The sequence below is a fragment of the Rhinolophus sinicus genome, linkage group LG07, assembly GCF_036562045.2.
Source record: "Rhinolophus sinicus isolate RSC01 linkage group LG07, ASM3656204v1, whole genome shotgun sequence".
Taxonomy (NCBI): domain Eukaryota; kingdom Metazoa; phylum Chordata; class Mammalia; order Chiroptera; family Rhinolophidae; genus Rhinolophus; species Rhinolophus sinicus.
This window is the reverse complement of record NC_133757.1, coordinates 79035315-79048112: the sequence shown is the minus strand read 5'-3', so window position 1 is coordinate 79048112 and position 12798 is coordinate 79035315. Positions and strand designations below refer to the sequence as shown.

At 53.5% G+C, this 12798-nt stretch overlaps 1 protein-coding gene across 4 annotated transcripts; it reads left to right on the top strand.

The window, feature by feature from the left end:
- Positions 1–334: 334 nt before the first annotated feature.
- On the top strand, positions 335–12569 carry SLC5A5 (solute carrier family 5 member 5). Of its 4 annotated transcripts, XM_019736726.2 has the most exons (16): positions 336–1161; positions 1955–2020; positions 2317–2368; positions 2556–2623; positions 4360–4514; positions 4981–5121; positions 5202–5331; positions 6190–6278; positions 7014–7126; positions 7200–7270; positions 7748–7834; positions 7913–8106; positions 9787–9905; positions 10546–10658; positions 11782–11871; positions 12380–12569. In XM_019736726.2, the coding sequence occupies exons 1-16, from the start codon at positions 805–807 to the stop codon at positions 12389–12391; spliced, it is 1857 nt and encodes a 618-aa protein (XP_019592285.2). In that variant the 5' UTR covers positions 336–804; the 3' UTR covers positions 12392–12569. The 4 variants fall into 4 exon arrangements, with proteins under 4 accessions (XP_074194001.1, XP_019592285.2, XP_019592283.2 ...); XM_074337900.1 differs by having other exon boundaries at positions 335–1161; positions 5247–5331; positions 11782–12569; XM_019736724.2 differs by having other exon boundaries at positions 337–1161; positions 11782–12569.
- Positions 12570–12798: the final 229 nt, after the last annotated feature.

Below are 12798 nucleotides of genomic sequence, written 5' to 3'. Positions count from 1 at the left end.
GATACACTCCCACTAGGCTCTAGAAAAAGAGTTTCCAGGTGCCAGTTGGGGAAGGGGTTTAAGCCGCACAAGTTTTCCTTATGGGACCCCTCAACCTTGAAAGTGAATTTCAGTCTTTTAGGAGAGTGAGTGTCCCATAGCTCAAAGGTACTACAGCACAGCGGGGATTTGAAGGCCAAAGCCACTGCTCCCAGTTGTGTGGCTTGGGGCGAATGACAAGCAATCTCTGTGCCTCAGTTTCCCTACCGGTCAACGGGAGACATTAACAGCTGGCGGTCAGGGGGGAGTGCCATATGAAGAAAGGGGGGGTGTTTGGAAGACTCCCACACCCGAGAGCCACCCTCGTAACCCGGTTCAAGGAGGAAAGAGTGAGTCCTGCCCGCCCCCAAGTCTGAGGGCGGAGTTTCCCTGACCCCTCAGCCCAATAAATCCGCAGCCCGCGGGTGCAGGCCGCTGCTTTAAGCCCCACCAAGACCTCCAGCTGTAAGCTGAGCGCGGCTTCCAGGGAGAGAGACGGGCTGGGGGGCGGACACCCGGCTGCACCGGGCAGCTGCACCAAGAGAGACGCGAGGTGGACAGACAGGCCGACGGCGGAGGCAGCCGCGTAGACGGAGAGGAGGGACGAACAGGGCAGACGGGCACAGCGAGGGCTGCTGGGGACCGAAAGAGACAGGCGTGCGCCTCGCTGAGGAGGCCGAGCATCCTCCACCTCTGCGCAGCCCTGCCTCCTCGGCCACCGCCAGCCTTCGTTGCCAGGGAGCGCTGGGTGGCCGGGGTCGCCCTTGGCCTCTGTACCTGCTCTTCATGGCCGCCGTCGGGGCGGAGATGCGGGCCACGTTCGGAGCCTGGGACTATGCGGTTTTCGCGCTCATGCTCCTCGTGTCCACAGGCATCGGGCTGTGGGTGGGGCTGGCGCGGGGTGGGCAGCGCAGCGCGGAGGACTTCTTCACCGGGGGCCGGAGCCTGGCTGCCCTGCCGGTGGGCCTCTCGCTGGCCGCCAGTTTCATGTCTGCTGTGCAGGTGCTGGGCGTGCCCGCAGAGGCCTATCGCTACGGCCTCAAGTTCCTCTGGATGTGCCTGGGCCAGTTGCTCAACTCCCTGTTGACCGCCACCTTCTACATGCCAATATTCTACCGCCTGGGCCTCACCAGCACCTACCAGGTACCCGGCAGAGGCCGGTGGCCGAACCTGCCTGGCTGGGAACGGAGGGACGCGGTGGGGGTACCCCTGGAGCTTTGAACTGCTGTGCAGGGGGATACAGATGGGCTCCTCCCCCTCCCCCAGACAGGCAAGCGGAGAGGGTTCTAGGAAGAAGCCCCAGGCAGTGGGGCGAAGGACAGGAAGGAGGAAGAGGAGCTAGCGTCCTGGTTCTCTTGGGTGGAAGCCCGCACGGGGCGGGGCCAGACTCGGCCAGGTGTGCACTCGCGTGTGGAAAGGCACACGTCTGTGCCTCACATGCCTAGGTGTGCCGACACCCGAGTGCTCGCCAGATGGGGGCTCGGGTTTCCAAACCCGATGTCCCGGCTTCCTCATAGCTTCAGCGAAGGACGGGCCACTGCTCAGGTTTCCCAAATGTCCCACCTGGCTAATAACAGGACCTCCTTCCAGGACCTTGGGTAAAGTGATTAAAATTGTGACCCATAGACGGCTAATAACAGTTGGACACAGGCCAATCAAACAGGAATGAGGGGGGACGTGTGCAAATTTGATAGCTCAGTCCTCCTGGGCACATGCCATGGGCACAGGCACGGGATGGCCCGTGTGCACAAGGTGTATGCAGACAGATCAGAGTGTGTGCGTTTGGCGGAGGCCTCCGCGGGAGAAAGTGCGGAGAGCGAAGTTGGCCTCCCGAGGGAGGGCAGAAGCCAAAATGGTACGTGAAAGAACCCAGAGGCCTCGAGCCCCTGGGTAGGACCTGTCCAGGTGACCACCAGCCCTCGGCTCCTCCTTGCAGTACCTGGAGCTGCGTTTCAGCCGGGCTGTGAGGCTTTGCGGGACCGTGCAGTACTTGGTGGCCACAGTGAGTGGCCTTGGCCCTGCCTTCCCCCCGCCCCGCAGGGTCCTGCCTTCATAGGCCCTGCCCACAGTCCTCCGGGATTCTTCCCGACCTTGCCCCGTGGGTCCCGCCCCCATCCTGCAGTGCATTACCCAGGCCCCGCCCACAACCCCTACGGCCCCGTCCATCTGCTCTAGTCACCTACCCCAACCACCCTCCTTCCCCCATCTCCAGATCCTCTCCTCGCCCAGACACTATCAGCACTACCCTACTTCCACCAACATCTGCCTCACCTGACCCCCTCTCCCTCCCCACTGCAGGTGCTGTACACGGGCATCGTGATCTACGCCCCTGCGCTCATCCTAAACCAAGGTTTGACTCTGGGAGATCAGGGCAGGGTGACTAGGAGGGTCAAAGGCTTACAGGCTGGAGGAGGGGGCAGGGGCGACTCCAGGAGCTACAGGGAAGGGAAGATTCCTCCAGGAGAGAGGAGGGCCAAAGACACTGGAGACCAAGTTTGCACCTCACCCTGAGCCTAATGGGGAGTCTCTTTGCACAGTGAGTGGGCTGGATATCTGGGCGTCGCTCCTATCCACTGGAGCCATCTGCACCTTTTACACCACTGTGGTGAGTGACCCCTCACCCCATGGGGGGGGGGCTCCATGCCTACTGGGTAGAGGTGGTCCTGGGCTGGCTGTCCACTCCCTACCTTCCCTTCCTCCCCAAGAAGCCCAGTCTCAACTGGGCCTGTTTCCTCATTTTTATAATGAAAGGAGATTTGAGAGGTTCGGGGATAAGCTAGCTTCAGCTCTGGCAGAATCTAGGGGCTCCAACAGTGTCCTCTGGGTCCTTTTCCTCTCTAGGGGTCCCATCAGCTCCAGGCATCCACCCCTTTGGGCAGAAAGTGAGTTCCTATTTCAGGATGGGCTGACTAAAGTCCAGGAGGGCTCTGTTTGGCTGGCTTTGGTCTTGTGTGCAGAATGAGCAGAAGTTTTGGGGGCTGGGATATTCTGACTGGCTATTCCTACAGCGGGAGCTGATTGGCCTTACCTGAACTGACTGCGGGGGAGAGGGGTGTGCTTCTCCAAAAGAAAATCTGGGCTTCCATGGGAAGGCAAAGGCTGGAAGGGTAAAAACAGCAACTAATAATAATAGTAGAAGTAATAATAATAGTAGCAGCCATCACTCACTCACTAACTGAATACTTACATGAGGTGTGCTCAAACAATACGGTGAATGTTTAAATAAAAAAATATTTATTACAGTAAAAGACACATTGCCATTAATCCCCCTCAAAATACTCCCCTTCACTTTTAACACACTTATCCCATTGTTCTTGCCACTTTCTGAAGCAGTTCTGGAAGCCCTCTTTCTTGAGTGTCTTTAGTTGCACTGTCGTGGCTGCCTTGATGTCCTGAATCATTTTGACTTTGGGGAAGAGCCAGAAGTCACAAGGTGCCAGATCTGGTGAATAAGGTGGATGAGGACACACTGTAATGTTTTAATTTCACAGACACTGCTGTACACCAGAAGCAATGTGTGACTTGGAGCGTTGCCATAATGGAGAGTGATTTACAGCACACTTTAAAACACATCTTCTCTCCACTGCAGTTCACACCCAACTGACTGCACCGAACAAGTTGAAACTTGTCACACACTGTTACTAAAGTTTGATGTGCCGCTTCCCATCTTGAAGATCCCTGCCTTTCCATCGGATGGCACTCGGCAGCAGCATTCACTGTGTTTTGATCACAACAGAAATGTTCCGTGGCACACATTGCTTCTGGTATACGGCAATTTCTGTTAAATAAAAACATTGTGGTGTGTCCTCATCCACATTATTCCCTGGATCTAGCACCGTGTGACTTCTAGCTCTTCCCCGAAGTCAAAATGACCATGAAAGATAAATGTTTTGAATTGATTCAGGACATCAAGGCAGCCACGACAGCACAACTAAAGACACTCAAGAAAGAGGACGTCCAGAACTGTTTCAGAAAGTGGCAAAAATGATGGGACGTTTGTTCGAAGTGAAGGGTAATATTTTGAGGGGGATGGCAATGTGTCTTTACTGCAACAAATTTTAAAAATTTAAATAGTCACCATATTTATTGATCACACCTTGTATATGACAGGTGCTATTCCAAATATTTTTCTCATATTAATTAATTTAATTATCACAACATCACTGTAAGGGGGGTAAGTTATTAACCCATTTTACAGATGAGGAAACAGAGGCAAAGAGGAGCACTGGTCCCAGGCATTGCTGGAGGCCAGGCCTACTTGGCCCCAGCCAGGTCCCCCATCTGACCCCTCTCCCCCCTCAGGTCCCCATCTGAACCCCCCCCCTCTGTCACATCCTGCAGGGCGGCATGAAGGCTGTGATCTGGACCGATGTGTTCCAGGTCGTGGTGATGCTGGCTGGCTTCTGGGTTGTCCTGGCCCGTGGGATCATGATTGTAGGTGGGCCCAGGCAGGTGCTCCAGCTTGCTCAGAACCACTCCCGGATCAACCTGATGGAGTGAGTGAAAATGTAGATACTGCAGATATTGCAAAATGATGGAGAAGGCATCCCTCTGCCCTTGGAGAAGCCAGCCAATGCCTCTTGATCTAGGAAGCCCTCCCGGCTCCCCTCCCCAGACTCCCCACAGACAGAACCCTGGTTCCCCCTCTCTGTATTCCCCTACCCTCCATTTTTCCATCTGGCCTAGACCTCTGCCCCATCCCACCTCCCAGCCCAGAATGGGAACTGAAGGCTCTCTGAGGTCCCAGCTGGATAAAGAAAGAATGGTTTTGGAATGCATACATGGATGACTCAGTAAATAAATAAATGAAATGTCAATCTGGCCAACTCCTACTCACACTTCAAAACCCATCCCAAATGTCCTCTAAGGCCTATAATTTCCAGAATGGCCATTTGGGGCCCTTGGGAGGGTAAAGTCATTGGTGGCATCCCCACATGGCTGACTTTCCCTGCCCTCATCCAGCTTTGATCTGGACCCACGGAGTCGTTACACATTCTGGACTTTTGTGGTGGGTGGCACGATAGTGTGGCTCTCAATGTATGGTGTGAATCAAGCCCAGGTGCAGCGTTATGTGGCCTGCCGCACGGAGAAGCAAGCCAAACTGTGAGTGTTTGGCGGGCAGGGTGGGGGCCTCTGGGATACGCTGCCCCCTCTCCCCAGCCTGAGGCTGTCCCTCCCTGCAGGGCCCTGCTCATCAACCAGCTGGGCCTCTTCCTGATTGTGTTCAGCGCTGCTGCCTGTGGTATCGTCATGTTCACACTCTATCTGGACTGCGACCCCCTCCTCAAAGGGCGTATTTCTGCCCCAGACCAGGTGAGTCTTGTCCAGGCTCCTGTGCCACCCCACCCCCACCCGCACTCCCATTCTGAACTCTCGTGTGGGTAAATCTCTGGGATGAGGGCGGAAGAGCTTTCCTAGCAGAGAGAACAGCCTGTGCAAAGGCCAAGAGGAAGAGAAGAGCTTGGATCAGAGAAGCTCTGGGAGGAGTGGGGAAGATGAGGCTGAGAGGCACTAAGGAGCCATAGGGGGTGTGAGCGGGAGAGGGGCACATTCAGATCTAGAGTCAGAGATTCCCTGAAGGGTGTCAAGGAGGAGAGAGGACCATGGTCCAGCACGATGTCATGGTGCTCGTTCGTGTTAATGACCAGCCCCCGTGTTCCAAGCGCCTATACTATGCCTCATGCTGTTTCCTTCACAAGCAATTTCCCATCAAATCCTTCAACAAGTGATGAGGCCGAGGCCGTCATGGTGCCCAACCAAGGCTGGAGGGGGCAGGAAGCATTGCCTGAGGGGTGCAGGCAAGTCAGGGGCAGCGCCAGGACCTATACCCAGGGCACATGCCGTTCAGAGTTGACAGAGGCTGCAAAGCTCTCGAATCTGCCGTCCTTCCCTGGGGTCAGATCCTGACTGCCTGACTGTGCAGCCTGGGGCGGGGCTGCATCTCCTGGCCTCAGCGTCCTGTCAGTAAAGTGGGGGTGACTCAGGATGCTGCCTCCCTGGGAACCCAGGGCTCTGTACAGGGGCATGCAGTCCCTCAACAAACACGTTACACTAAGTGCCCATTGTGAACCTGGTCTGCACTGGGTGCTGAGAATGCACAGGGCGAGGACACCCAGCAGCGCCAGCCTCAGGGTGTTGCTGTCCTGGAGGCTGACCCCTGACTCCCCCCAGTACATGCCCCTGCTCGTACTGGACATCTTCGAGGACCTGCCTGGAGTCCCTGGGCTCTTTCTGGCCTGTGCCTACAGTGGCACCCTCAGGTGAGCGCCCTGCTTGCTCTCCCAGCCTTGTCCTACCCCTCAGGGCCTCCTGTCCCGACCGCCCACCCCCTTGAGGGATAGAATGCTCTGAACATGTCCACCATTTACAGTTGCTGCTCCGTCCCCACGGGGCAGTTCAGGGAGGCTCTAGCAGAGAGCACATCCTGGCCACAAAGACCCCCAACTGTGTGGAGTCTCCCCTTTTCAGCACCTGGCAGAGCCACCCCTGACTCCCATCTCTCCCTTTTTTGCCAAAGTAATGTTTATTGAGTACCTACTGTGTGGCAGGTACTGCTGTTCTAAATCCTGGGGAACAGCCATGACCAAGCAGTCCCCCACTCCTGCCCTCAGGGCCCTCACGTTCTGGTAGTTTCAAATCTTCTGTGACTTCTGGTCACAGCCCTGCTCCTGCAAGTAACCAGGGTCCAATGTGGCAATTCTCTGCACCCCATTATTGCTCTGTAATGAGACCTTGTGTCATTTGTTTCCTTGGTTGTGGTTCCCTGCTGCTGTGGGGGTATCTCAGGTCTGTGGAGTGGGGGTGAGGGGTGGACATCTCCTCCACTCTTGGGGGAGTCTATCATCCATGCCTCTGCCCTTGGGTTGGGTGGGGTCTTGGCAGGTAAGATAGTGTGGGCAGCTCAGGGCCTTCCCCAGCAGGTGGGCCCCAGCAGGGGTATGGCCAGTCTCTGGATGTGGCCTGACCATACCCCCTCCCCTTCTCATGCCCCCCAGCACTGCATCCACCAGCATCAATGCCATGGCTGCCGTAACTGTGGAGGACCTCATCAAACCACGGATGCCCAGCCTGTCCTCCCGGAGACTCATAATCATCTCCAAGGGGCTCTGTGAGTTGGGGGAGCCCTGGTGGGGGGCCAGAGTGGCCTCTCCCCGCTGACAGTGCCACCCTCATCCCTACAGCACTCATCTATGGCTCGGCCTGTCTTATCGTGGCGGCTCTGTCCTCGCTGCTGGGGGGCGGTGTCCTCCAGGTGAGCCCCCATCCGCCACCGTGCCCCGATCTTCCCAACAGGTGGAGTATCCTCCGCCTTGCACTGAAGTTAGAAAGGGTCCTACACTCGGTGGCAAAACTGGGTTCTGTTTGCCACCAGAGGCCGTAGGTTTCCTGCAGTCACGTGGGCGGAGGTGTGGGGAGGTGGGAGTCGGGAGGCGTGGCCTGGGGGCAGGAAGGCCCTCGCCCTGGTGTGGAGGTTGGATCGCATCTGTCGAGAGAGAGAGAGAGAGAGAGAGAGAGAGAGAGAGAGAGAGAGAGAGAATGGGCATCTTTGCCTCCACCCCAGGAGAGAGACAGAAACAGAGCGTCCCCACGCCTTTAGGGAAACTGAGGCACAGAGGCGTCTCAAGGCCTGCAGTGGAATTCCTCAGGTCTTGTTTTCCCAGCGGGTAAACTGAGGCCCAGAGAGGTGGAGCTGTTCTGCCCTCAGCCACACCATCATCCTCTCCCCCAGGGCTCCTTTACCGTCATGGGTGTCCTCAGCGGCCCCCTCCTCGGAGCTTTCACTCTGGGAATGCTCCTCCCTGCCTGCAACACGTGGGTAAGTGGGGGCCGGCGGGCCAAGGGGCTGGGAGGCGTGGCTGGACGCCCCAGTCCACTGACGCCTGCCCCACCCAAGGGCGTCTTCTCCGGGATAGCTGCTGGCTTGGCGCTCTCGCTGTGGGTGGCGGTGGGCTCCACTCTGTACCCGCCCAGCGCGCAGTCCATGGGGGTCCTGCCGTCCTCGGCCGCCGGCTGTGCGGAGTCCTCAGCCAACGCCTCTGGCCTCCTGGGCCCGCTCTTTGCTCCCAACGCCTCCAGCGAGGCTCCCAGGTGAGCCGGGGAGGCGTGGCCTGAGAGGGAGTAGTCAGGAAGGGCCCCTCAAACTGAATCCCGAAAGAGAAGGGGGAGCTGGGCTGGCTTGGGACGAGGTGAGGGAAAGGGATTCCCAGAGGAGGGATGGGAAAGTGCAAAGGCCTTGAGGCCTGGTTCAATTTAGTACAATTGACTATGTGAGGTCGGGGTGGATTTAATGGGAGGAGAAAGGATAGGAGATGAGGTCCAGCCAGAGAAATTTCGTCTGATTTTTTTTATTGAGATATAATTTACAGACCATACAATTAGCCATTTAAAAATGAGTTTTAGTATATTTGCAAGGTTATACAACCATCACCACTATCCAACTCAACATTTTCATCACCTCAAAAAAAAAAAAAAAAAGAAAAAGAAAAAGAAAAAAAATCCCTATACCGATTAGCAATCACTCCCACTTCTCCCCCAGCGCCTGGCAACCACTAATCCACTTTCTGTCGCTATGGATTTTCCTATTCTGGACATTTCATATAAATGGAATCATATACTATGTGACCTTGTGTGTCTGGCTTCTCTCACTCAGTATGATGTTTTCAAGGTCCATCAACATTGTAGCAGTGTCAGTGCTTCGTTCCTCTTTATGACTGAGTAATATTCCCTTGTGTGGATGGACACATTTTGTTTGTCCATTCATCAGTTGATGGACATTTGGGTTGTTTCTGCCTTTTGGTGATTGTGAATAGTGCTGCTGTGAACAAGTTTTGGTGTGGACATATGTTTTCATTTTTCTTGGTCTATACCTAGGGGAGTAGAATTGCTGGGTGGTATGATTCTATGCTTAACTTCTTGAGGAATCACCAGACTGTTTTCCACAGCAGCTGCACCATGTTATAGTCCCGCAGGCAATGTAGGAGAGTTATCTCCACATCTGCCCCAACACTTGTCATTTTCCTTTTTTTTTTTTTTTTAATTCTAGCCATTTTAGTGGATGTGAGCTGATGTCTCATTGTGGTTTTGATTTGTGGTTTTCTAATGACTAATGATGTTGAGCACCTTTTCATGTGCTTGTTGGCCATATGTATATATTCTTTGGTGAAATATCTATTTGAATTCTTTGCCCATTTAAATACTGGGTTATTTGTCTTTTTTATTGTTGAGTTGTAATTTACATGTTCTTAATATCTTTATATATTCTGGATACTAGATTCTTATTAGATGTATGATTTGGAAATATTTTCTCCCATTCTGTGGATTGTCTTTTTATTCTCTTGATAGTGTCCTTTGATACACAAAAGTTTTTAATTTTGATGAAGTGCAACTTATCTGTTTTCTTTGGTTGCTTGTGCTTTTGGTGTCATATCCAAGAAATGATTGCCAAATCCAAGGTCATAAAGATTCACACCTATGTTTTCTTCTAGGAGTTTAATTTGGTTTGATTCTGAGGGCAGTAGGGAGCCATGGAGGGTAATAAGCAGAGGCAGGATGTGATCTGAATTACATTTAAGTAGTGCTCCCTCTGGTTGTGTGTGGAGAATGCCTGGGGGTAAAAGTGAGATAGATAGCAGGACAGGAATATTGGCTACAACACACATCTGGGTGAGTAATAAGGAAAGACTGGACTAGGCTGTGGCAGTGGAGATGGGAGGAAGTGAATGGATTAGGAGTGCTTTTTAGATTCATGTTCTCCTCTCCCACCCCCAGAATGGACCCTGGCAGACCCATCTTGGCTGACAGCTTCTACGCCATTTCCTATCTTTATTATGGTGCCCTGGGCACACTGAGCACCATTCTATGCGGAGCCCTTGTCAGCTACCTGACGGGTAAGCAGGGTCTGGAGGACACCCCCGTTGGCCAAGTGCTACTGCATGCTGGACACACCTGCACCCTTTATGCTGTGTCTTCTTCAGGACAACCGTGCACCTTGCAGGGCTTGTCCTATTTTGCAAAGGCAAAAGAAACTGAAGCACTCTCTCCCCCAAGGTTATTAAGTCCTTGCTAGAGAATGTGGGGTGGGGCCACCAGACGCTGTTCCTGGTGCTGAAATATCTTCTAATCAGGACCTTGGCCACTCCAACTCCACAGGGATTTCTGAACCCCACGAAGAAGTGGAAAGACATCAAGATAAATCAATAGTGATAACAGTACCTGTTCCTGCTTCCTGAGTCTAGATTTTACATTCGCCAGGCCTTTATTGAGTGCATCTCTGTGCCGAGCTCTTTTCTAGACTCTGGGCACATATCAATGAACAGAACTACATGCTAGACCCTGTCAGCAACCCACTGATATAGAGATAAAAAAAATCTGAAGCCCAGAGACAGGCAGAGGCTTGTCAGGATCTCACAGTGGGTCACCATCGCATCTGGTGTTGGCACCCATCAGAGCTCTCCCTTCCCCTCACAGGGCCTGGTCTCCAGTCCCGCCACCCCTCACTAAATGACCCCAACTCTCTCTGCCCCTTAGGCCCCACCAAGCGCAATGCACTGCCTCCTGGTCTGCTGTGGTGTGACCTCACACAGCAGACAGCATCGGTGACCCCCAAGGAAGTGGCCACCCTGGATGACAGCTTGGTGAAGGTCAGTCTCAGGGCTCGGCTCCCACAAGGGGAGGAGGGTGGTGAAGTCACTTGAGGTGCTCTGGGCATGGCCATAACTCAGGAGAAGAATGTGGTGAGTCACAGTCTTTCTTCTCTACTTCTCGTTACCTCCTGTGGAAGACTCATTTGGGAGCTGATGTGTCGTCAACACGTTTTATTATCCCCTTTAACAAAGACTAAGCAGAATGTCATACTTTTCATTTCTATTGCATTTGTTTTTATACTTACTTGCAATGTATGGCAGGTAAAACTGGTTTGCCTTTAAGGTATGATATAAAGTCTCCCCTGAAAATAAAGTTACTTAATTCAAAAGTGACTCAGCTTAGAGAAAATCTTAAGTAAGAAACCTGACTGGGTTGACTGACTTCAGCGAAAACCACTGGTTGCTATGTAAATGCTTTGAGTTTGGGAAACACTGTCCCTGGGGGTCTGATTCAGACCTACCCCTGCCTTGGATTCCCTGTTTTATTTCCTCATTTATTAAGCACTCGCTGTATACCCAGCCCTTCTCTGGGCTGGGGCCGAGCCCACTGTCCAGCAGAAGCAGATAAAAGCTAAACTGAGAAATGAGTAGGACGTTGGCAGGGGATAATGTTAGGAATACAATCAAATAGGATACTGTGGTGGGGTGGCCTTCTGGAAGAGGGGACATTGATAGAGCCTGGAATGAGGAAAAGGAGCCAGCCATAGGGAGATCTGGAGGAAAAGCTTTCTCAATGGAGGGTACAGCAGGTGCAAAGGACCTGAGGCTTGAAGGCAAGGGCTAGGGAGGGAAATGATTTGGCTAAAATGTTTTAAAGCTCCCTCCAGCTGCTGTGGGGAAATACTTTTTTCTTAAAGTGGAACAGTCAGAGAACCAGAGAGAGGAGGGAGGCAGGCATGCATGTGAGAATTGATGGCCTGGATTGTAGATGACATGGGCATGGTGAAGAGAAGTGGATGAAGGTTTTGGAGGCAGAGGGGACAGGACTGGCTGATGCACTGGACAAGGGATACTGTGCAACCCTGCCCAGGTTCCAGACTCCCAGGCCCTCAATTTCCCCATCTAGGAGATGAACCGAAATGGGGTCTCTGAAGAGGTCTTTCTTTTCTCCTCCTCCCAGGGGGCTGAGGAACTGTCCCTCAGAGCCAAGAGGCCTCCTGACTTCCTGCCCACCGATAATGACCATCTGCTCTTCCTGGGGCAGAAGGAGGTAAATGAAGCCAGCTCTGGCTCCTGGACCACCGGCCGTGGACATGAGGATGGTCATGATCTGCAGGAGACTGACCTCTGAGCTAGCCTGGGACTGACCACCTGGGATGGAACCTCAGGGTGGGCCAATCCCAGGCCAAGGGGCAATGGCCTTGGGCTCTGATTGGCTGGATGACATCATATGCAAATAAGCTCAGGACTACCCATCCACCCTATGAAAAGAGGCAAAGCCACACCTCCAGGAGGTCATTTTATCCAGCACCCTGCTTCCAGGAAGACCCTAGTCTTAGATACTGCACCCCTACCTGCTGCCTGCTGCCCCAAAATGAGGCCAGGTCTTTCTCTACCTACAATAGAAAGGTGTCAGAATCCTCTCTGGACAACATGGGAAACTGTCAGGTCCAACATTAGGGTCTGAGAAAGATCCCAGCTCTTTCCTGGGAGGTCTCTTGACCTTAGCAAGGATTTTGGAGGTCCACAGACCGAGCTCCCTTCACTCCATTTCACAGGTGGGGAAATAAGGCCTGGAGAGGGACAAGAACTTGGCTAAGGTCACAGAGCTAACCAAAGACGCATCAAGAGTTGGACACCAGCTCTCCCTCCTCACCTCCTACCTGTTCTCCTCCCGTTGGATGTTACATGGCCTCTGGAGGAGGAGGCAAGGAAGAAGGAGAAATAATGTTTCAGCTTTCCCCCTGTGCCTAGTCACTTTCCCCATCACATCTATTAAAGACTATGAACCCACTTTACAGAGGAAAAAACTGAGGCTCAGCAAGGTTGCCTGACGTCTCCCAGTGAGTCTGGTCGGGCAGGGACAGGCCTGGGTGCTGCATGATGCTGGGGCTCCATTGCTGACACATTACTGGTCTACAGGGTCCCATCAGCCCAGCAAATGCATGTCCCTGGAATGTTCCTGACACTTGGCTGG

Excerpts from the sequence above, each read along its gene's own strand:
- SLC5A5 (XM_019736724.2), top strand. The coding sequence starts at position 805 with ATGGCCGCCGTCGGGGCGGAGATGCGGGCCACGTTCGGAGCCTGGGAC. Across the intron at positions 5,332-6,189 it reads GTATTTCTGCCCCAGACCAG|TACATGCCCCTGCTCGTACT; the intron begins GTGAGTCTTGTC and ends GACTCCCCCCAG. Across the intron at positions 8,107-9,786 it reads GCCTCCAGCGAGGCTCCCAG|AATGGACCCTGGCAGACCCA; the intron begins GTGAGCCGGGGA and ends TCCCACCCCCAG.